At 32.3% G+C, this 24,104-nt stretch overlaps 2 protein-coding genes across 2 annotated transcripts in view; one reads left to right on the top strand and one right to left on the bottom strand.

The window, feature by feature from the left end:
- Positions 1-2,125: 2,125 nt before the first annotated feature.
- On the bottom strand, positions 2,126-4,198 carry LOC132697165 (uncharacterized). The gene is made up of 3 exons (XM_060662459.1): positions 3,819-4,198; positions 3,286-3,478; positions 2,126-2,347 (listed from the first exon to the last, which is right to left on the bottom strand). The coding sequence occupies exons 1-3, from the start codon at positions 4,196-4,198 to the stop codon at positions 2,126-2,128; spliced, it is 795 nt and encodes a 264-aa protein (XP_060518442.1).
- Positions 4,199-4,872: 674 nt separating this feature from the next.
- LOC132696635 (sodium bicarbonate cotransporter 3) overlaps positions 4,873-24,104 on the top strand; it is a 43,203-nt gene continuing 23,971 nt past the window's right edge. The window contains exons 1-3 of the mRNA XM_060661580.1: positions 4,873-5,039; positions 16,898-16,999; positions 19,875-20,003. Of these exons, the coding sequence (XP_060517563.1) occupies positions 16,918-16,999; positions 19,875-20,003 (211 nt within the window). The 5' untranslated portion in view covers positions 4,873-5,039; positions 16,898-16,917. The remainder of the gene's footprint in view (positions 5,040-16,897; positions 17,000-19,874; positions 20,004-24,104) is intronic.

Here is a 24,104-nt window from a genome sequence, read left to right as displayed (position 1 = left end):
AGAATTTAAAAAATAAAGCGCCGAGCCGTCAGCATCTTTATTTTAAACAAATATATTTAAATAAAAAAAATTATTGTCGCATGACGCATTGTTTTGAAAAAAAAAGGCAAAATTGAATCACTTAAAACATTCATGCTTTGCTGAGGTCTTTTAATTCTTTCCCTAAATGTGGTAATCAAAAATCAAAAATGTTAAATATATTAACAAATAGAGGAGCCAGGCAGGAAAAACTGTTTTGGAAATCTCAGGAATTAAGTTAACCGCAAATGTCGTTGACGGATTTGAGTATGGAATGTCAGTTTTTTTTTTTGTAAAGATGTAAAGGAAGTTTTTGGAGTTAGTTTTAGTTTTAATTATTTTATTATTTTTGTCATTGGCTTATTTAATATTGTAAGGAAAGGGGGTTTTAAAATATAACAAGCAATTTTTAAAACAGAGGTAAATATTATCAATAAGTAGCTAATAAAAGATAATAGACAATAAGGCCAATGGTAACGATATTATATAGAACATTTGACAGTTCATATCACCAGAAGTCTCAAAATTACCAAATCAAACATATGGGAGAGAATATGAGCGAAATAGAAAAGCTAAATACTAAAATGATTGGAATTTTACATAGTGTTTCGTAAAGACCTTGCGTATATTTTGTTATTTTGTTTACACGGAACATTTATTTATTACGGTATGTTTAAAATCCTTTACGCAAAAAACAATTTATGGTTTTAATTATTGCTATTGAAATAAGCCTTTAATTTCTGCATTTATGTTTTCTGAGATAAGACATTATCCCAAGACAAGCGGTTTATAACAAGATTAATGGCATTTCTAACATGCCAACCTTTTTTCTTGTGGTAAATATTATGAATCAAAAATAAATAAATACGACCATTATGTCAGGTTTCTAGTAGTGCTTGTTTTTTAAAGAAAACGTATTTCCAGTAATTAATAAAAATTAAGAACAAATTAAAATATAATACATATACATATACACACAGAGCTTAACCACCGATACAGAAAAATATAATATTGCCATTATGCCGCTCAAACTTATAGGGAAATCAGGGCACACATTTTTGATGTAATACATGTGAAAAACCGTCAGGATTAGGTACAGGACCGGTGGAATACTTGGAAAGGTGTTCATGGTAGAATGCTATTGAGTAATATATAAGATTTAAAACAAAAATTTACAAGGCGTCAGACTTTATAACTAACTGAACTTTCAAAAGTTTTTGAACACATATTTACTGATATGACACAATTTTATTTTACACTTTAATCGTGCAGTGATGATTTTGAAGTTTCCGTTTTTAATAACTTTGAGTAAATAGAAATGCTCTGTATAGTTTTTCATGAAATTTTGCAAATGGAACCTGGGAAATATCCCGATTTACCTTGTACTCTGAAATTTTAAAAACCTCAAAACAAATAATAACGAATGGATTGTCTTTAACAATCAAGTTGTTGCGGATTTGTACCCAAAGACGCTAAATTAATATCAGACAATTACCAAATTGCCCATGCTTTGGGAACCATGCCACAATCATTATAACAATTTGAACATCAGGGGTTGTGTAAAACAAAGTAATTCGAACACTTGTTATACAGGTGATTCAAAAGAAATGTTAAAAACTTAAAATAATGCGTAGTTTGTTATACAAGCGTTAGGTGGCGGAAAAATAATGTTTTTTTTTTATGTCAAAATGAAATATTACGGAAGAATTATTTTTATAAAAACGCACTTTCCACATACTCTTTATTTTTTTGAAATAAGTGGAAGGGATTAAACTACTCCACCCCAATAATTCTTCTTAAATAAATTTAAGCAAGAACGTATGCAATGTCATTTTGATTTTACGTTTCATGTAGAAACTTTTTTGTTTTCTTTTCCAATTTTTTCATAATACTTATAGTATCGAAATAAAAAAATACAATCTAATACAATGTATAACGAAACAAAACATAAGAGGGATGCTGTCGTTTCTTAGGGCCTTTCTAATAATTGTTTTCTTTGATATTTCTAAGTTTATGGGAAATACGACTAATTTAACGAAAAAATTTTGATAAAATTATTTAATTGTTCAATAATAAGAGTTTCAATTCAATAATGGTTAATGCTTACTTATGCCGAAATAGGATGTGTACGGCTGTGCAAAGAGAATTTCCTGGCAAGCATAGTTTCTATTCGGTCAGTGCTGGTATGTTTTCTCCCTGTTCTTCTTCGTATTTCTTCACTCCTGACGTGTGCTACTCTCGACACTTGACACTTGGCAAGAAATCCATTTCTACTGTGTCGATAACTTTCTTGTCGTTCTTCGTCATTCGCCAGCATTCTGCGCCGTACCTTAAGATGGGTTCCACAACTGCTTTATATATTCTAATTGTCGTACATGTTTTAATATTGTTGGACCACAAGGAATTAAGTGATCGAGTTGCGCTTCTTCCCTGCTGAGCTCTTTTTTGAATTACCTTCTTTCGTTATGACGTTTCCCAAGTACTTATAATTTGTAGCTCTTTTTATTTTTCTAATATATAGTTCAGGACCTTCATCTTCGTGTTTTCCTCCTACTAAAAATCTACCCCCATATTTGCTATTTTTTCACTCCATTCTCTTAGGGCTTCCTGAATATATATTTTGATAGAGTAGGGGACATGCTACACCCTTGTTTTAATCCTTTGTTTACTGAAAAACGGTTCGATCTATGTCCTCCCGTCTTGATTACACCCGTCGCATCTTTCCCTAGGTTCCAGATGGCTCTCACATATAGATTGTTGATTCCGGTTGTCATGATCTATAAATACTAAATTCCCGTTCGAAAACCGCTTTGTTCTTCTATTTCTTGGAAGTTGTCTTTCTTCATTTAAGTATTCGACCGTACAACCTCCCCATTGAGCTAATAACCGTTATGCGTCTGTAATTATTACACAGTTTTTTATCGCCTTTTTTATATATAGAATCCTAATATATATAATATCCTAAATTCCAGTCCTCCGGTATTTAATCTTCGTGTATATATTTATTGAATAGTTCTTCTAATAGTTCTAGTAATATATCTGGTGCATTCTTTATTAGCTCTATGGACATGTCTCCGGGTCCAGCGGCTTTTTTACTTTTCGATTCCTTTAGGGCTCTTTTAATTTCAGTTATTGTAATTTTATGTACATCGTCTATGTTTATGTCTATATCGTCCATTTGAAATTCTGGCCTATTTTCAGTTAGTAGCGTTTTATAATACTTTCGCGATGTTTTTACCCCAATGAAATCCCCATGAATCTACCTACTTCTTCGAATGTCTTCTCCCAGCGTTCATTTTTACTTCTTTCAACTAGTCTTTTTGCTACTTTATTTAGTTCTGCATATATTTCTCTATCTTTATCCCTTTTAGTATTTAGCCAGTGGTGATATGCCTTCTTCTTCTCTTTAATTACATCCTCCGCTTGTTTTGCCCACCATTCTGGGTTGTTCTGCTTTTTCCTATTGCGGCCTTCTATCTTCGTTCGACTTGTGTGTTATTATTTTTTCCTTCATCCTCTCTTTTTATGTTGATTTTTCTTCTGTAATTTACTACTAGTCTTGTTACTAATAAGTGATGATCTGAGCCGCATTCCAAACCCCGATATACCCTTACGTCCGGGTTATTTATTTTAGATTTTTGTTTCATAATTATGTAATCAACTAGTGAGGAAAGCCCTCTAGTAGGTTGTGTCCATGTGAACCTGTGGAGGATGTTTTGGTGAGGAAAAAAGCCATTCATAATCTTCAACGACATTCCCTGGCAAAGGTCACTTAAGCGTTGTCCATCGGAATTAGTTACTTGTTCACCATATCTGCCTGCTTGCTGCCTGTACGTGCATTTAGATCTCCCATAATAACTGTTTCATTATCTTCCTTGATGCTCATTAATGTATCGTTAAATTTTCCATAAAATTCATCTTTATTTTGGGTGCCAGCGTCTTCACTAGGGGCATATACTGCGAGGCAGATAATGTAATGTCCATATATTTGTAATTCTAACTTTAGTATTTGTTCTTCCCATGCCTTAATATTTTTCTTGAGTTTTTTGTGTACTACGATAGATACTCCTCTTTTAGCTCTAGCATGTTTTTCCACTCCAATGTAGAAGTGAATATGATCTCCTACTATTTCGTTTCCTTGACCCTTTTTCTTTGTTTCTGTTAAGGTGCAGACATCCATTCTTTTCCTTCGTAGTTCTTGGAGAGACTTCTGTGTATTTAGTTCTTAGGCCTTGTATGTTCCATGTACCGAATCGTAATGTACTTTTTCTTTGCAATTTTTGTCGTCGTTTAATCCTATCTTGGTTCCGAAGCAAGTTGTCGAAATTTTTAGCTATAGTTTTTTTTTCGGGGGATAGGGAGCTGGCCTATCGCCCCAACCAATTCCTTATCCGGGCCTGGGACCGGCAAGAGAATACTTTAGTAATATTTTATTGCTCCATCATTAATCTTGCACTATATTTGTAATTTACCTTGTTTTAAACAACCCTTAACATTCATGTTCCGTGTCCAATGTTTATATAACAAACTACTTTATATTTTAAACAAGGAATCACCCGCTTAAGTTTTTCGAATTTATTTTTAAATAACCTGCATAATATTCGGAAATCATCAAAATTTTTTTCGTCGGCTATTCACCAGACGAAACAGACAGAGATGAATATTATATAACGCTAATCCACGAAAACCAAACGAAAACAGCTCATTGTCTGCACTAACGAGGTAAGCAGATAAAATAACAAGCATCCACGTCCTCCCTACTCCTGTTTGCGGCCGTCTCCCGCTATTGTGATTTTTCCGAAGTAAACAAAAGCATTTTAATTCGAAATAAGTTGCTTGTTATCATTCATTTTGTATTTCCACTTCTTATCAACAGTCTCGTCTGGTTGTTGTCAAAGATCCACGCGCGTTCCCTATAGTAACACTCGCGGTACACGTTCAGATTGTTTCGGACGATTCGCTTACTTTGGGCTGTGAAGTGTCGACTTTAAAATTTTGACCATCGATAGAGAACACAAAAGGTAAAGTTTTGATGCACATGACAATAAATTTGCAAAATTTATATTTATATATATTTATTGTGTGAATCACTAGATAATTCAAAACTTAGTTCTAGCTCGTCCATAAGCAGGGAAAATGTTATAATTTTTTTAATCAAACCATAATATTTGTAATAACAAAAAAATAAAATAAAAGTTCAACAGATCAAAACAATAAAATATATCAATTTCCTAGCAAAAACTTTAGACTGTAAGCTAACCTGGGTTAATCAAATTTTGTAGGGTAAATTCCTTAAGGAATAATCTTGTTCTGTGTGTGTATCGCAAAAATATTTATTGTCTGTTTTTAATGTCCTATTCCTGTATAGTAGTGCTCGGAACTAACAAAGAATTTGAATTTCATAAGTTATGATTTTCAAGGATAAAAAAATCTATAAAAACTGAAATTGTTTAACAAATATTTGAAAAACGTTTTTTTATTCTCCCGGTTTTAACAAGTCTTACAGGGAAACTAATTTAATAAAAAAAGTCTCGAGCTACTATAGTTTTTTTCATTCATTTTGGCATATGCTGTTATCTTGTTGGCAATCTCAAAGGATTCTTAAAAAAAAATCCTGTGCAAGAAGAGGCAGTGAGAATTATATTGTCAACTTCTGAAATTTAGGATTATGCCTTCGGTACTCATCTGTCACAACTCCACTCAGATAGCCAACATTATCCTCAAATCTGCTTCGAACTAGGACGTTTAAATGCTCCAAAAACGTGACAAATTCTCTTGACCTAAGCTTATATAATGTATTTCCAAATCAGGTCACAAAATTCCAATTTAAAAAATATAAAGCCAAAATAAAATCATTTTTTATTGTGTAGAGGAATACAAACAAGTGATAAAATATATTAATTTATTATATCTATCTATTATTGTTTTGTGTACTGGTACGAGACAGCCAAAATTTCAATATTATAGTTTACAATTTAAATCAAAATACAAAAACAGGCGTATTGCAGGGTTTCAATTTGAAAGTGACTTACTTAACACAGGACTATATATATTTTTATTTTTTATTGACACCAATTTTAGGATATATGTTTCATTAGAGACAAAAATATCACGCCATTGGCGATTTTGAGTCTGTATTCTCTACAATCAATATTTCGCCTACTGTTTATTTATTTATTACGGTTCCGAAGTAAGAATCACATTATTAATTTTTTGATTTTAGATGTGGCGCGTTTCATCTCGGTTAACGAAGACCTTTATAGTTGTCAATTTCATCTCCGCATTTGTTAATATAAGCCCGTAACAAACTGTATATATTTTTGTAATTTTCAAAAACAGAAATATTAAAAATTTGCAATTTTAAAGCAATCCATGCGTTTTTATTGAATGCATCTCATATTCGGTCAGTCGAAATTAAATAAACAAGGTAAATAACTGCGCGGATAATAATCCGCCCTTTTATCCCGAGAGCAAGATAAATATTTACCCGCATATTCCGGAAACTGTTGATCGACAAATATTCTAAAATCGAAAATTGAGTTTGACCCGGGCTAATCTATTTTCAACTATATTAACGCACATACCTAATGTCAACACCAACATACAATTTTAAAAGCAAATCCGGTCATACCTGGTCATATCCGGAAAAAACCGGAATTTTGGAAAATCCCCACTTTGTTAATGAAAAGACCAACTAAATTTGCTGCCGTTTCGTACATTTTTTCTTTTTAATTTTTGTATCGAGGCCTAGAAAATGTGTAACAATAATTAATAAATGTTTAACTTGTAAAAAATAATTCCAAGTGAATGCGTGAATGTGACCTTTAAAAATTTCGATTTTTTCCTAAGACCTCATTTTCATTATTATTTTGGGCAATAAAATGCACCACTTTTCTTCAATTCAATGCAGCTTTCCTACTTAGTAAGAAAAATATAAAAATAAAAATCATTAGTACCTCGGTCGTTAAATTGCACGAAAAATAATACCAAGTGGAATGTGCAATTTGTTTCCAAATTCGCTTTCAAATAAATTCGAAAAAAAAATCCGAAATTTCGAGTTGTTTCGTAGATTTTATTTGTTTTTTCTATAAATTAAAGCTTTTATGTTTTTCTAAATCTCCATGCCGTAGATGTTATCAATAGATATAATAATGAAAAAGCGGTAAGAACCCTCGTTTGTTGATTAATACCCATGCTCAGATTAGTTTCGATGAGGTCATCTAGAGTTATAATCATGGATTGCCAAATTTTTGATAATGTTATATTCTCCCTTGACCTAGCAATAAATTCCACCCTATATAATTCCGCAATTATCGTGCAATGAAATTTGAATTTGTTTCAACACAACCGAGTTCTATAACTTAGTTAGTTAGGTTCAGCCTAGGTTCAGCCACCGACAAACGTATTATTCGTTAGGCGATAATGAACGTTATTTTATTGGTTTCCTTGGACAGTTTTACGAGCATTGGAACATCTAATTAGAATATATTTTGCTGTCGGTAGCGGAGACGATTTTTGCGTTTACACTGTAACAATATCGCCCGTCGGTGTATCTAATTTCATTGGCACCTACGTAATAACCACCAAACATATCGTTAAAAGGTGTATTGAAATCGATAGCGCAATATTTATTTTCAACACGTACAGGCGTCCACGCAAATAGTTCGCGATAATTTCGAATTATTAATTTTCAGGTTGGCTTCATTTCTGGAAAATTTGCATTTAAATTGGAGCCCTGCCGCGGGATAGTTTTATTAACCCGAGTTTTACTTGAAGTCCGAAAAGTTTACGCCTTTACTGCTAGCTGCGAGATAAAGTTGGAAGCCTTATAAAAATAACGACAAGAATAGCTGATTCGATTTTATTGTCCACGACGTTGTCGAGGTTTTCGTTATTATTTCTGAGAATCCAGACGAGTTACTTCCATCGAATATGGAAACAGAAATCAAATCTTTTCGCGTTCGCGATTTGTCGTTAAGAATTCATAGACTATTCGAACCGAGCAAACTACAAAAACCTCCAAAATAGGTTTGTTTTCCCATCAGTTGGAAACTTCGATTGGGAGCAATTGGCATTTACGGTTTACATTTTTTTTGTCTGTCCGTTCTCCGTTCTCCGTTCTCGTCTTTTGGTTTTTCCTGAATAATACTCGAACCATTGGAGCTCCAAAATTGTAATTTGCCTCCGCGAGATACATAAGCTTGTAAGAAATAGCCTCGATCCGAAGCAGGCATCCATCTTTTATTCGCGATTTTCGACTGTTTTTTGAACATTGCTATGAAAAAAATTAAAAATCGCGTGTGCAACGGTCCAGAAAAAAGACCGTTTTATCGTTTACAAGACCTAAAAAATTCTTAAACCAGAAGACGCAAGACGCAGAGGATAAAAAAAATAGCGGTTTACGGAAAGTATTTTAAAAAATTAAAAATCGCCTGGGCAAGGGTCTACAAAAAAGATCATTTTTCGAAAACCGTTTCCGAAACCGAAAAGATTCTTAAACCAGAAGACGGAGAAGATACGGCTCCATAAACTTTTATTCTTGACAATTTTTCAAAAATATACAGGGTGCGCTGCAAATTAAAAAAAAACTGAAAAATGGGTCCCCCTATTATTGAAAATTTCAAATCCGTTTTGGATGTTAGTTTCTTTTACATGACGATATAGACAGCTAAAACTTTTGTATTTACGGTTTTTAAGTATTGTACAGGGTATTCGCGATATTCCGTGCAATATTTAAAAACATGATAAGCAGCTACCGACGTCAGACTTGGGAGAGAAATAGAAGTCTGGACCCGCATTTAGACTCTTTAAATTGAGAGCAATAAAATAACGCGAAGTATTTTTTTTTTAATTTTTGAATATTTTTTTGTGGTTATTTTTTTTATCCAGAAAAACATCTTTTCCTCTAAAGCTATTCATCCGATCGCAAAAACTTTACATCCGTAATACGTGGGAGTCCCGGCGCTATAACTTTTGTTTGATGCATTTTTTCGATTATGTACAAGGTGTTTTAATTATGGACAAAAATTTAAAAGACCCTGAAAACAATAGCTAATCCGTTCAGTGTTATAGGCCGTATCAAGGGCTCCAATTTTTGTATTTACGGTTTTCGTCTATCACATACGCTGTTCGGGATATTTGAAAAAATCCAAATGAAAATCACCATTTCCCGCGGTGACGTCATTTACAATTACCACGTACTGCACGGTTTCAGAAAACAAGTAGTTTTTTGAAAACCATTTACTCCATTGGAATAATTCGGATTGCAGGATACTAAGGAGATCCAGGGCTATAGCCTCTATTTCGAACCTTGTTGGAATTATATACAGGGTACGTCGTTTGTGGGCAAAAAATTCTAATAGATCCTGGAAATTTCCGTTTTGGTGTTTGAATTCTTTGCGATAAATGAAAAACTTTCAAAGATGTGATAATTTGATATGAACAGTATCGTGAACTGTGTCTCGATAGAGTTTAAGGTTTCCTCTAAAACCACTTTCTTGGATTGATACCAGGTTTTTCCTTCTCGTTTTAAACAGATTCCTGTCAAAATCGGCTTCTCCGACTTATACCGTACCTAAAACCGCATCAAAACTGCAAATATCAGATTAAACGATCACTTTTCAAATACTAACCAAAATTGGCGTCTCTTAGCATTATAGTAGAGAAAATCTTTATAAACCATTAAATATCGGTGTAAAATCCCTTTTCTGAGTCAAATAGTTGCCGATTTCGATAAGATCCCTGCCAGAATTTGCTTTTTCGATTCTTAATGCACCCAAATCTACCTTAGAAAAGCAGATATGTACTTAAAACCCCTCTTTTTGCGACAAATAAATGGTTTTCGCTCTTGCTTTCGAGTAGATTATAGTCAAAACCTGCATTTTCATAACTTAACAGACTGAAATATACATTAAAACTGCAGATAACTACTTAAAAACCCACTTTCATATCATATCTAAAACCGCATCAAAACTGCAAATATCAGCTTAAACTATCATTTTTTGTTTCCAACAGTTTGTCAATATGTTTCAAATACTATCAAAATTGGCGTCTTCGGACATTAGAGTAACGCAAACCTTTATAAACCATTAGATATCGACGTAAAACCCCCTTTCTAAGTCAAATAGTTGCCGATTTCGATAAGATCCCAGTCAGAATCTGCTTTTTCGCGCAAGATATTTGAAAAGGACAAGAATCCGCGAAGAATCTTCTTTTTAAAATAAAAAGCTGATTCGCGCTATTTGCTATTTCCCCGCCCAGCGACGATTTTTCGAAAACAATTTTGTTAGCATTATATAATGGTATAAGATTATTACTGTTAATAATATTTCCAATGTCCTGGTTTAACCTTTAAACAAAAATTTTGCGCATTCTTTTTGTTCTTGCCCCATGTTTAGCTTGTTCTTTCCCTCTTTTCATTCTTCTTGCTTCCCATAACCTGTTTTATTTGTCTTGTATTTGGCAATCTTTGTAGATGTCCCAAGCCGCTTAACTTTCTGTTCTCATAAACTCCAGTGTCCATTCTACTTCTAGGTTTTTTCATATTTTCGTGTGTGTCATTGTGTCCATTCTTATGATTAATTTTTCTCTTCTCCAAGGCTTCAATTTTTCTTTATTGCCGATTAGTCAGTATCCACGATTCAAATGTTGATACTTATTTTTTACTTTTCTAGTTCTTATGTATTGCATAGTAACGTTTCAATTCCACTTATTTTATTTTATCTTGTTCTATTTTATTCATCTGTTCTTTTATGTTTTCCGTTGTTCCTTACTACTAATCACTCCTAAGTAGCTGAAACTTATGACCTGCTGATATGCAATTTTGTATGTATTTTTCCTTGTCCATTTCCTGTCATTATTACTTTTCCCTTATTTTTATTTATTTCGGTTTCAAAATCTTTTAAATAAATATCTTCTATGATTATGACTCTATCGTCTGCAAATAATTTTTCGCATACCTTAACATTTGTATCTATTTGTATTTGGATCTATTTTTAACATGTATCTATAGCCCACATTGAACTGAAAATTTCTTTTATATTACATAGTTAGTATTCCTTTTGGATATATTTTTCGACACCATAATTATTTTCTTTTTGGGGAAGAATTTCCCATGGTTTATCTCTTGGAAGATTATCAAACGCTGTCTTAAACGTTGAACATTTTATCTTGAAATATTGTTTTTTCAAGTATCTGTGTAATGGTGAATATTTTTCTGAATCCACTTTGAGATTCTTGTGGTGTATTTTCTATTACCGGTCCTATCTTTATATCCAGGGTTTCTTCATATATTTGCTATACATAAAAGATTAAGTCGTCTGCAATCATCACAGAAGAAGTTATGCCCTTTCTTGTATATCGGGATTATTAAAGCTGTTTTGAGATGTTACGGACCATAGTTCAAGTCAGGTACACATGCAAATAAGATTATAAATTGCATTAAAATTTTATAAAACAAGTACACAACGACAAAACATAACAATAGTCTGATTAGGTAAAATATTTATTTAAGTATATAAACTGTTTTCTATAAGGAAATATTTTAGTTTAGACTTAGTTTAATATAGGTTCATTGACAACGGTGTGGTAAAATATACTTTTTGAAAATTCTGGCGTATTTTTTTTAAATCAATAAATAATTTTTATTACTTGCATCATGGTCGTGGAAATCTCCTTTTTTTAAGTTATTTTTATGTTAATACACCCACAAACAAACTTCTAAGATACAAGTTAAAGGCATTATTGTAAATTCAGCTTTGAAAAAAATAATTGGTATTGAGTTTCACCACATTTTTGCACATTCAAAAAGATTTAACTCATCAGCAAACTGTGATAAATTCAGACTAGGTAGATGACAAGAAATGGGATAAAATGGGTTAATAAAACAAAGCCAAGCACTGTATTTAGCGGTACTCTTCTATCGGCAGATTGGGCTTGATTTATTTAATTTGACCCACATTGCCTTTTTTCTGCCCTATTTCAACATACTGCCTTGTTAGGAATGACTGCTAAGAACACAATCGCGTTCTATAAAAATATAAAACGAAATGAATAGCTGCTTGTGTGGATTTACCGTTTCTGTTACAATAAAGCACAATTTGGGCTGTATGATCAATTATAATTCCAGAATCCCCCTCAGTTACTTAGGATTAATTTAGGTACATACGAAGATATGCAACCCATTGTATAAGGTGGGCCGTTTATTTTGGTATACTACCTTATCTCAAAAGTTAAATGGAAAAGTTAATTAGGGTATTACAGACCCATAATTTGTTTTAATTTTGTATATACAGGGCGTTTCATTTGTCGTGGGCGAAACTCAACTTTCTCATTTTAAACGGAACACCTGGTATACTATTTTATTTCTTAATACGATCCAAAATTCTAGGCATATTTTGTGCATTATGTCCTATACCTAAGTCTAACCGTTTTTGACATTTTTAATTTTTTATGTGAAAAATGACGTTTGCAAGGCGCAAAATATCTGCCAATTTCTTCATTCGGAAGCGTTTATTGTTTCAATTGAGGAAGTTTTGTTGTCGACGAGGACGGGAATAACGGAGACTAGCCATTTTTATAATCTTGTCATATTAAGCATTAAAAATTAAGGCCATTTTATAAAAGGTTGTATATGCCTAATGATTTTACTTTCTGTAATATTTCCTTTAAAAAATTTCAGGTTTTAAGATCAGGTAGTGTAATTAAAATAAGAAAATTGGTACTCGCCGAAAAATGAAACAAAACATTAAAAAAAATTGAAGGTTTGTAATACCCCAATTAAGTTTTGCCTCCATTCCCTATAGTTTGTGCGATAAGGTATCGTTTCGCGATACTTTTCTCGGGTATCTTCAGTTAGAAGCATTTCTGTGTCATTTGCAAAGTATCAAAAGTTTCATTTATTCTCATTTGAAAAAATAGAATTTGTGTGTCATTTGGTAGTTGCACCTTTACTCCATTAAAAATAAAAAATAATTATTGCGTAAAACAGATTTTTCAAAATCACCATTTTTTATACACCATTTCAAACACCCAGTTGAGACATTTTACATTCAAACCGTTTCGACCAAATTCTTTATAACAATTTTTTGCAATTATCGCAATTTCGTGTGTAGGTTTTTCCCGTTAAGACGCATTTCATATAGGAAAAGGAATTCTCCCATTTTCTCTCCGTCTGATAATCTCGCAACCACACGATCATTAAAATAAATGTTTAAATATCCAACACTCTTTCGCTACTACAGCCAAGAAAAATTACCGATGCCTGGAATTGGATAAAACTGAATAATAATTTTTGTCTTATTTTCTCGTAGTAAAGGTCGTTAGAATGATTTTGAAATTAATTGTTTTCAAGCGCACGCCATCAAGAGCAAAGAAAATACTACGATAACATCAGAAACTATAATTGAATGTACAATAACTAGGTAACTTTTAGGAATTAAATTGAAATATTGTACATGATTATAAAGTTCTTTAATATTAATGAGATTAATGTTGTATAGAAAAATGCCTGGAGTTAACGTATAGACCTTTTCTAAATTTAACTACCATACCCATATCTATCTGTCATGGTTTCTATTTTTATAGAACGGCACCCCAAATAAAATCAAATACCTGCGTTCCTGAGTGAGCCTAGCAGAATGTAAGATGACTACGGCTTATAATGGCGATGCTGCGAATTTCTGCAAAGTAATTTTTTTATAAAAAAAAGTCAGATTTAAAAAATATGATGTAAATGATGAATTTATTATTTTAACACCTCTAATATCCTGAATGTGTATTTTTAAACCCACGCGGATAAACTTTTTATAGTTTACTAAAAATGCTAGGTCATAAATATTAATCGCCATTTAAATACACTTTAAAGGCGGCAAATAAGTAGTGTTTGTTGTTGCATTGATCGAACGAATCTCCCACGTGACAATACGAAATACCGAAGAGCTTGAAATAGTCAATACCCTATTATGAAGCTGCAGCCTGACTGACGGACGATCTGAAAAGGCATTTCCTTACATGTATCGCCAAGTGGCGCTTGGAAAATAAACTTTTGTTGATAGTTATTCTTATGACTTACTTTGTGCAAACATGTGTTTCCGTTTACGTCATTCGAAGCAGCGTATAACCTGTAAAAAATCCGAAAATTTAAATCATGAGTCTTCATTTATTTTTTGAGTTTACTCCCAATATGTAGGCAGAGGTACCCCGCAAGGATCCTGCCTATCATCGCTCCTCTTTAATTGTTTTATTAACGATCTTCCTCAGGATAATATAGATGCATTATTTGTACTGTATGCAGATGACACAAGCATTTTAGTTACAGTTAAAAGCAGACCTAATTTAAAAGGGCCCGCAAAACCAAGCGTCACGAGGGTGAATGAATGGTGTCGCGATAACGGACTACAATTAAATAAATCTAAGTCAATAGCTATGGAAATAGTCACAAGAAATACTCGCGTTGATTCCAGTATTCTTCTACAATTAGAAGGACGTTCTATAGAAAACGCTACTAAGTTTCTAGGTCTGCACATTGACAACAAACTTACATGGAATCATTACATCGACAACATATTGCCCAAATTAAGCTCCTGCTCATACTTAATCCAAAATATTCGAGATACGGTATCCATTGACGTTTTAAAGCTGGTGTACTATGGGCTGTTCCAATCAGTGATAAGTTACGCTATAATCTATCGGGGTTAGCCACTGGTGCACACCGGGTCTTCTTAGCACAACAACGTGCTATTTCAATTCAATAGTATTAATCGATATAATAAAGATGAGGATAAATTTGGTTAAGTTTGTTTTGCAATGTATAAGAATGACTTTTTTTATTAAATTTTAATTTGATTGACCATCCTTCGATTTGTTTTACATGGAACGGAGACAGATGAAATATCCCGACCTCACTACTAAAGAGGACATACTTTGGTGGACTAAGTTTTATTCTATAGCTAAATAGATTATTTGCTTAAGTGACATATTTAAGACTAGACTACCCAATAGCTTTCTAGCTGGAAACCACATCATAATGCAGTTTTCTTATTTAATTTTGTAAAAATAAATAAAATTTTTCAAACAGTATAAAAATACCTTAACTAAAACTGCTAAAACTAAAACCTTTTTTAGATTTGTTTGAGGGAAAAGGCAACATATTTCAGTTCCTTATCGAGGTTGTTCTCGTATATAGGGAACTTATCTTGTACCTGACAGGTATTACCGCAGTAGCTTGGGCTTATCTAAATCGTTCTGGACAGAAGCGGTTTGTGCTGGTGTAGGCTGTTCGCGATTATTTATTTATATAAGAATGATTATTCGCAATCTGAGATTTACCTAGTAACCTCAGCAAGCTTGATTTCGTTTGACGTGTGCAAGCCGCGTATATAATCAAGAGAGGGTTGCATAACTTTGATCGAGTTCCTTTTTCTTGGATTTTTATAATCCTAATTATTGAAAGGTACGTTTTCTTTAATAGAACACTTAATGTTGAGCCGATGTAAGCTTTTACAATAATTTCTCACATTAATTTTATACAAATAATTTTCTCAGAAAGATCAACAATACAAATCCAAGCACTATTCATGTAGTCTCATAACCTAAAGGAAGCAGCATTTTAATTGTTTTAATTTGTGTTACGTCTGGAAACAACGTCTTGCATATAGCTGGACGTTGTTTTTTTTTATTTTTCTGAAATCAACGAGCCATTGAATTTCCAATTTTATTTCCACCGCTGCCTGGAATTGGATAAAACTGAATAATAATTTTTGTCTTATTTTCTCGTAGTAAAGGTCGTTAGAATGATTTTGAAATTAATTGTTTTCAAGCGCACGCCATCAAGAACAAAGAAAATACTACGATAACATCAGAAACTATAATTGAATGTACAATAACTAGGTAACTTTTAGGAATTAAATTGAAATATTGTACATGATTATAAAGTTCTTTAATATTAATGAGATTAATGTTGTATAGAAAAATGCCTGGAGTTAACGTATAGACCTTTTCTAAATTTAAATACCATACCCATATCTATCTGTCAGCATTTTAATTGTTTTAATTTGTGTTACGTCTGGAAACAACGTCTTGCATATAGCTGGACGTTGTTTTTTTTTATTTTTCTGAAATCAACGAGCCATTGAATTTCCAATTTTATTTCCACCGCTGTAAATGTCTGAGTAAATAAGGAAAGCGGCTTAAAAAAAAACAGTTATAAAATAAATTATCAATTCTCATATTGTCAATAAATAAATCTGATTTTATAAGGCGTTACAATGCGAGTGTTAAATTACGCATATTTTATACACTCAGATTTTTCAAGGCTTTCCGATGACAACAAACATGCAACAAAGCAGTTTCAAATGTACAGCATGTCCCAAAAACTCTCCTGAAATTTGAATAGAATTTAAAAGTTTTTTTAAGACTTCAGCTCCATCGAAGCTGGTTCGTAAATGTCCAAAAAATAAGTTTTGGAAAAATAGGTGAGATAGCAAATAATATTATTTTAATTTGGTACACCCTTCTTCTGCTCATTATTCCTTCCTCATTGTAAGTCTTATGTTATGTGTGACGAAAAATTTAACCAAAGAGTTTTACTGTTTATAATTGTTTTTATAGCATAAATAGCATAATAAATTCCTTTTTAAAAGGAAATTTGTACGTTTTTTATCATTTATAAGTTTTAATTCTCCTCCAAACGAACGAAATTCACAATACTACTGCTATTGCATATATCAAGCGCGTTTTCACCACCAAAACACTTGACGTTTAGATTGGAAAAACGTGTTTTTCAATCGACTAATTGCTTTTACGAAAATTTGAATATTTACGGAACCGGATGCGTCCATCATTTAAAAATTTCCATATCTAATTTATTTTTTATTTTTAGGTGGTAATATCTAAATTATTATGGATGTGCATGATGACGAAGCTCCAAAAGACCCTCGGGCGGAAAAACAAAAGCACCCGTTCGACGAGACAGATTTCGAAGGTGAGTTTTGTAGATAAATTACTCAACGATAATTGACGCAAGAAAATGTTTAATATCCGCCAAAAATGATAACGGAAAGATTTGAATCACTAATTGACGGCAAAAATTCGACAATGACCGAAATTTCGAGCTTAAAATGCGTCATAGGAATAATTCGATTATTCACATTGGAAAATCGTTTTTGATTATCTAAAATGCCAATTATCCATTTATTATTCAGCCGCGTATTGGTTTACTTCGTAAATCGGTATCGAATAACTAGGGTTGTGCAATTGACCGGTCAATTTTTTTTGTCAATTGACCGGTCAATTATAAAATGGTCAATTGCCCAGTCCCAACACAACAAATAACTCTATGGGAATTAAAGCCAACGGGAAACCCATTTACAACATCAGATACGCAGACGACACTGCGGATAATACAAACCATCCACAGGAACTATTGAATCACAAGACTAGGCCTGAAAATTAATATAAAAAAAAACTAAGTATATGGTCGTGAGTAAAACTGATAATCCACGTATTAGAACAAGTGACGCGATTTAAATATCTGGGTGTATGTTAAATAGAAATTGAGACCTGATTAGGTGTACAACAGAGCAATCTAAACTTTAAACTAAGAACCTGTAAATGTTATATTTGGTCAGTTGCGCACATTAAAAGCAAATTCCATAAGTAAATTACAAGCATTCAAGATGTGGTGTCTGCCAAGAATGCTGAATATATAGTGAAGTTAAATAGCGGAGAATAATAACCTACTTGGGACATATTATCTTATCCCCTTCAAGGTAAGATTCAAGGAGGAAAAAGGGGAGTAGCTGGAAAAAATGCTGCAATTAACAGAAACATATGACGAACGCCGACACAAGAATTTGTATGGCACTCTGAAAAGAATTGGTTTATTTAAAAACAATCAATTATTTTTTATGTTTTCTAGCAAATTATGGTTATGATGGAATTAGTAAAGATTTACTCGACGGTGCAGAATTTCAGAAATTTTAGAAATCCATTAGGGTGAGAAATACGGTGATAAAAAACCTCATTAAATAAAAATCTCTCAAATTTAAATATAGTTACGCAACGAGTTGCATAAACGCCATTTTAGTCACAGGCCCATGAAAACGGTGGGTAATGATGTGGGGAAGAGAAAAATTATTTTTAAAAATTCTCCAACTGACACCATTATTTTAAATGAAACATCCATGTTATGACATTTTTGAATTCTGCCGAAAATTCTAAGTCGCATTTGTATGTTCAACCAAAAAAAACTATTTTTGTGATATTTCTAAAAATTGTCAGGTGCCGACCACAGACGCAGATTTCTTAAAATTACTGGTAATTGAAAACAAAAAACCGAACACTAAAATTTAGACAGATTTAAACTTCAGTGCCTGATCTCTTGCTTCCGCGGCAAAATTACAAAGGGATTTATTATAACAGATTAGGAAGCAACATAACGTTATGATAAAACGAATTAAATTTCGACAGCATACCGATTATTGTGCAAAACACTCCATTATACCTTCATAAAAATGTTCCGTTAGGTATCCAATTTTAATTGATAGATTAATAAACAAATCCGGGATTCCACTTTTAAATCTCTCGCAACAACGATACAAACTAATGACGTCAGATGTTACTTTTTATAATCACATCAACAAACTCAAGTACGTACTGAAATCGTTAAAAAGATTCCGTCGTCGATAAGATTTACGTGAAAAAATCTATCCAAATATACTAAGTGGGTTTTGATGTTAAATTAAATGATATTATAGTATTTACTATTATCTAATAAAGGCGAATATTTGAGAACACCATATCAAATGCACAGAATAATACAATATAAAAATACAATTGTCATTGCACAATTTTTATTTATTTATTTACGTTAAAATATTTCCAAAACGGCCACTCTCGAATGATAAAATTCAATGGCTGGTGGTTTTTGAACTTGCAAAATTTAACAATACTAAGATCAATGTTGTCAGATTTGCTATTTTGTACATAGGACATTTTAGAAGTGTCAGTGAAAGGTTACCGGAATTATAAATATCATCGCTGAAGTCTGACCACACTGCCGTCATTATTTTTGAATTCAGCATATTCGGGAAGCCCCGTATTGAATGTTGTCGTTCGTTTTGGCCGTTTTTGAAACATTAAGCATTTCGGTACTTTTTACTAACCCAGTGCCTATATTACAATATATCATTTTTTAAATATTTAAGCAATTAAAGAGTGTAAACTATAAGATACAAATAGAATGAGTTTTGCCGATAAACGTAACTTTAAGATGGAGACCGTTAAAAATTTTCCGTAGTTGTTAAGGTTGACGTAAAAATGAATTCGATCCATATATGCTAAAGTGGATTTTGATGTCTAATTAGAAAGATATTTTCGTATTTTCTATTATCTCATGAAGCGAATATTCGAGAACTCGATAAAAATACAATCGTAATTACACAATTTATATTTTATTTTTATAATTTTATTTCCAACAAAATTAACAATTTAATCTAATCTAACAATTTCTGTGGTGCACTATGAATAAAAAATAATTTTCTGTGTGCGCACTTTAAGGTGGCGTAGAAAGTATTTAAACTTCAATCTGATTTCGTAATTTGCAATAAAATACGTGTCACCCCATTTTGATACTATATATCACACTATATCATCTCATACTTATTTAAACCATTAATGATCATTCCTGGATTCTGCTTAAATTTCAATAGGTAACATGTTTTGGTTGATTAGTTTTGGTTATATATCCAACCAAAATTTAAGCATAATCCAAGTCACAGAATAGGAAATAAAGTCCAGGAATGACCAATAAATATTAAAGTAACTTAACTCATCCTGGTTGAAATTTGAAATTTTAGGGCATCGGGCTCACAGCGTATTCGTGGGAGTTCATGTTCCGACAGAGAGAAGACACTCTCACAGAAGACACAAACATCACCATAGGAATTCCGAAGGAGACCAAGCTGGCTCAGAGGATGAGAGGCCAAGTAAGAGTTTTTTCTTACACTTTAATGTTGCTCGAAAGAAAGTTAGATTTTTTTTCGACTTTAAAAATTAGTTATAAATTAGTACGGGAGACTACGTTAATTGTTAATTCAATTACGAATATAATTTTCGTCCATTTCAGGCAGATATAAATGAGATGCATGATTGAAAAGACCGATGCCGTTGCTAATTTAATAAAAAAAAAACAAAAAAAATAAATAATAGCTAATTCAAAATAATTGAGTTGAATAAAAGTGAAGGGAGAAGTAAAAGTTGCTATATAATCATTTCTTTCAGAAATACGATAATTAGCAATTATATTTGTATATTACTTCTAAAAACAATGGATAATACGTTTCATTAAAAATTTGCAAAATAGTTCTTTAAAATTTAAGACATTAAAAACTTATGACTAAAGCAGCCAAAAGAGGGCGCTGAAAACGATTTTTAAGTTTCAGGAATGGCCACAAGGGGGCGCAATCGCATTCTTGAATATAAAATCAATTTTTTAAAGAAATAATCTCATATCACAGCTAACTAAAATGAACAGCATTTTAAATGCGATCCCTTTTTGTTAAAAGGTTTAAACTAGGGGAAAGAGCTTAAACGATTCCCGAAATAAATATCAATAACTTCAAAATAGCTGAACGTATTAAGTCGTCAACTACGCTGAGTAATTTCCATTGCTAGAGGGCGGTTGACGGCACTTTTTCAAAAAAATGAAATGGAACCATATCACTTTTATTGCAACCAATAAAGGTATAAAACGCTAGTTTAAACCGCATTTTGACATTTAGCCTATAATAACAGTAAAATAAATAAAATGCAAAATACATTCGTTCCTTTAGAAAAAAGTTATATATTTTCTGCTCAAACACCAACATTATATTTAAAATGTCAGTAGTAATTAATACTCATTCCCACAGATAAAACACTAACATCTTTGAGTTTTAATGCAAGGTACTCGTCTAGATTCTCACAGAATAGTTGCGTTTTCAATGTTTTTCTAAATAAGGCCGCCAAAAAACACTACAAATAGATGCAACCTTAATATGATTGACTTATTGACACTTGATTACCATTTTTGCTAGTTTGATTTTCAAAGCACACTTCGATTGGACAGATGGGCAATATTCAGTCAAATTGAATGAGTATTAATTATTATTGACATTTCAAATAAAATTTTTGTTTTTTTAAGGTAAGTTATACATTTTGCAGAAAAAACGAATATTTAGATTTAATAATGAAAATATTCCCAAAGATACGACATTATTTATAGTATTTATATCTTATACCGATATTATAGGTTAGGAAAAATATATCGTAATGCGGGTTTCATTGTAATAAAAGCGATATGATTGCATTTAAGTGTAGCGGATAGTCAGAAAAAAGCAACAACTCAAAATTTGACAAAATACGTTCTGCCATTCTGAAGCGATTAATATTTATTCATGAAAAGGTTGGCAAAATCCATTTATCGAACAAAAATTAAATTTATATAAATATATAAAATATAAGACTATTTCTCAAAAAACGTTATTCAAAATTAACTTTCTCGCTTCAATTATACGTTTTTTCATCACTTGCTTTTGCTTGGATATCCTGTACTTACACTGAATTTAACTAAACTTAAACTAAAACCTTCAGAACTGAGCAATATTTTCTCTGAATTTTGAATGCCAGGGCTATTTTAGAAGTCCCAACTGTTTTCCAAGTATACCTAAAAACTTTCCACTGCAAATTTAAACCCGCTTTATATTTCAACCGACAATTTTTATCATAGTCTAATCCTTGATCCACAAAATTCAAGTAGGTGCTTTGTTGTGGTGCTTGACCCAGTTCCATTACGAGATGTTCGACTGGCTTGTTTACCCTCTTACTAGGCAGTTGGATGTCTCATCCCAACTGTGGATACATTAATGAGGTCGAATTGTTAGGGAAAGTTCGTGCAATCAACTTAATCACAACGTGGGCTTTGGGGAAAAGAGGACTAGCTTTTTTTATAGGATCTTTCTTGTAAATTAAGATCAGATATTTGCTTTGGCATTCATCTATTTCCCTTGATTTATTTCGCACACTTACTACTAATTATTACTAACAGCAAACTTAAAAACAAGAACGTATACTCCCACTCCTTTTCATTAAGAACAGCTTTCGGAAAAGCCCGTCGAAAGTGATTGATTTTAATCGATGATATTTCTGATACTTACGATTTCTAATTTTATGTGCTGACGACGCCATGCGGTGTACTGATTTATGAACTTCGGGAGATTCAAATTATTAAATTTGTACAAGCGGTAATTTGGCACGAAGCGAATTCGATTATTCCGTCGTTTTAAGTTTTAATATAATTTAATATGTGTCTGTGGTTTTGGATTCAGTGACGTTCGGGTTGTAACAATGGGTAGAATGTAATTTTACCTGAAAGCAATTTTCATGGTTAATCATATGAAATTTATAACACGGTGTATCCTGTGACAAAAGATCAAATAAACTAAAGGCATCTGCAGGGCGCTTTCTGTTAGACCGATTATCGGAAGCAGATAGTTTTTATACACATATATACGTTTTTATTTTATTTATAGGAACACTGTGAGTTGTGAGAAAGAAAAACAAAGGAGCAAATTTACTCCAAACTGGATGGCAATTTTTTTTACAGGAAAAACAAAAGTAGAAAGGTACGCTTTCTATTTTTCGAAAAATGTCAGTTGGAATCGCTTATTGACGCGGATGGCATAAAATTTCAAAAATATTTTCAACTAAGAAATGCCCTGTAATACCTAAAATATATGTGCCAAATCTGATGACAGAAATTTAAAGAAATAATGAAATTATGATAAAAACCTTTTTTTTTATATCAATATCTGCGGATCGATGATTTAGGAATTGCCCTGTGAACTATCCGAAAATTATTATAAAACATTATTTATATTTATTTAATAGTTGGAAACCAATTTTTCTAAGAGTTTGTTTTTTATCTGTACAACTTAGATGTCTTTCATTTTTAATTTTTGTGGTTAACATAGCGTGAACCTATAGTTTTACCCGAGCGCAGGGGACTCTTCATTAGTAGCAAACTACAGCCAAAATTTAAAAATATATATATAATTAATGTGCGTTTATGGGTTCTTGTAAAATTTTATTACTGAGTAAGTTTTCTTTCCTTTATTAACACAGCTCAAAATTAACTAATCCAATCTAATTTCCTGGCGAACTACTGACTTGATTTGGTAATATATTTTTATAAGTGTAACATAAATCTTAACATACCATGTTATAAAAAACATTTTTATTTAAATTTTAGTTCTAAGCGTGTACAGAGTGTGTATAGAAAAGTAGGTTTTATATTCAACGTTTGTCACATTCTGTGGGAATTTCCGTCAATAATATAAAGTGTTTTCTGAGTCAAGAGTGTTCTAATGCCAGACCACATTGTGTAAGAGTAGTACAAACTTATTTAAATTAGACCTTGGACTAGCCTCCACGCAGTGCAGACCTTCACCCGATAGAATAATAATGGCATCAAACGGGTGGCTTACAGATCACCAACCCCACCACCTGCTTCCTTGGACGATGTCGAAAACATTATGGGTTATAACGGTTAATACGTACCGTTTTGTTTCTTTTTTATTGTAATAAAACTTAGACCATATAGCTATTGGATAATAAAGTGAACCTACTGCTGAAATATTTTCGTAGAGATAGGAATGATCTTTCGTACAGGTGTTCAATGTTACCCACTAATAGGCACTTTGGGCCATTTTCTTTCTGAACACCAATATCCACGCACTTAACGCCTTTTTGCATAGGGATTTAATGGGCATATTTTGAGAAACTATGGCCGTAAAAATGCCGCACCCAAACTTATTGACGATCTTTCAGCTTCCATATATATTTTTGAATGACGCAAGGTCATTAGTCATGGAAAAACATTGGGTATTTCTTTAAACACTCTGTATATGCCCAAAAATAAATTTCAATAAAAAAACAATTCTGCAGATTTAGGCTACATTTATTCGGTTTCTTTTAGCCTATTACGAGTTCATAGCGTACGTTATTTAAATATCATTAATATAAGGTCTCAAGTAGTATTTTTTAAATAA

The sequence above is a fragment of the Cylas formicarius genome, unplaced genomic scaffold (genome assembly GCF_029955315.1).
Source record: "Cylas formicarius isolate icCylForm1 unplaced genomic scaffold, icCylForm1.1 PGA_scaffold_1__22_contigs__length_36826433, whole genome shotgun sequence".
Lineage (NCBI taxonomy): Eukaryota > Metazoa > Arthropoda > Insecta > Coleoptera > Brentidae > Cylas > Cylas formicarius.
The sequence above is the reverse complement of the archived record's forward strand: the minus strand, read 5'-3'. Positions and strand labels throughout refer to the sequence as shown.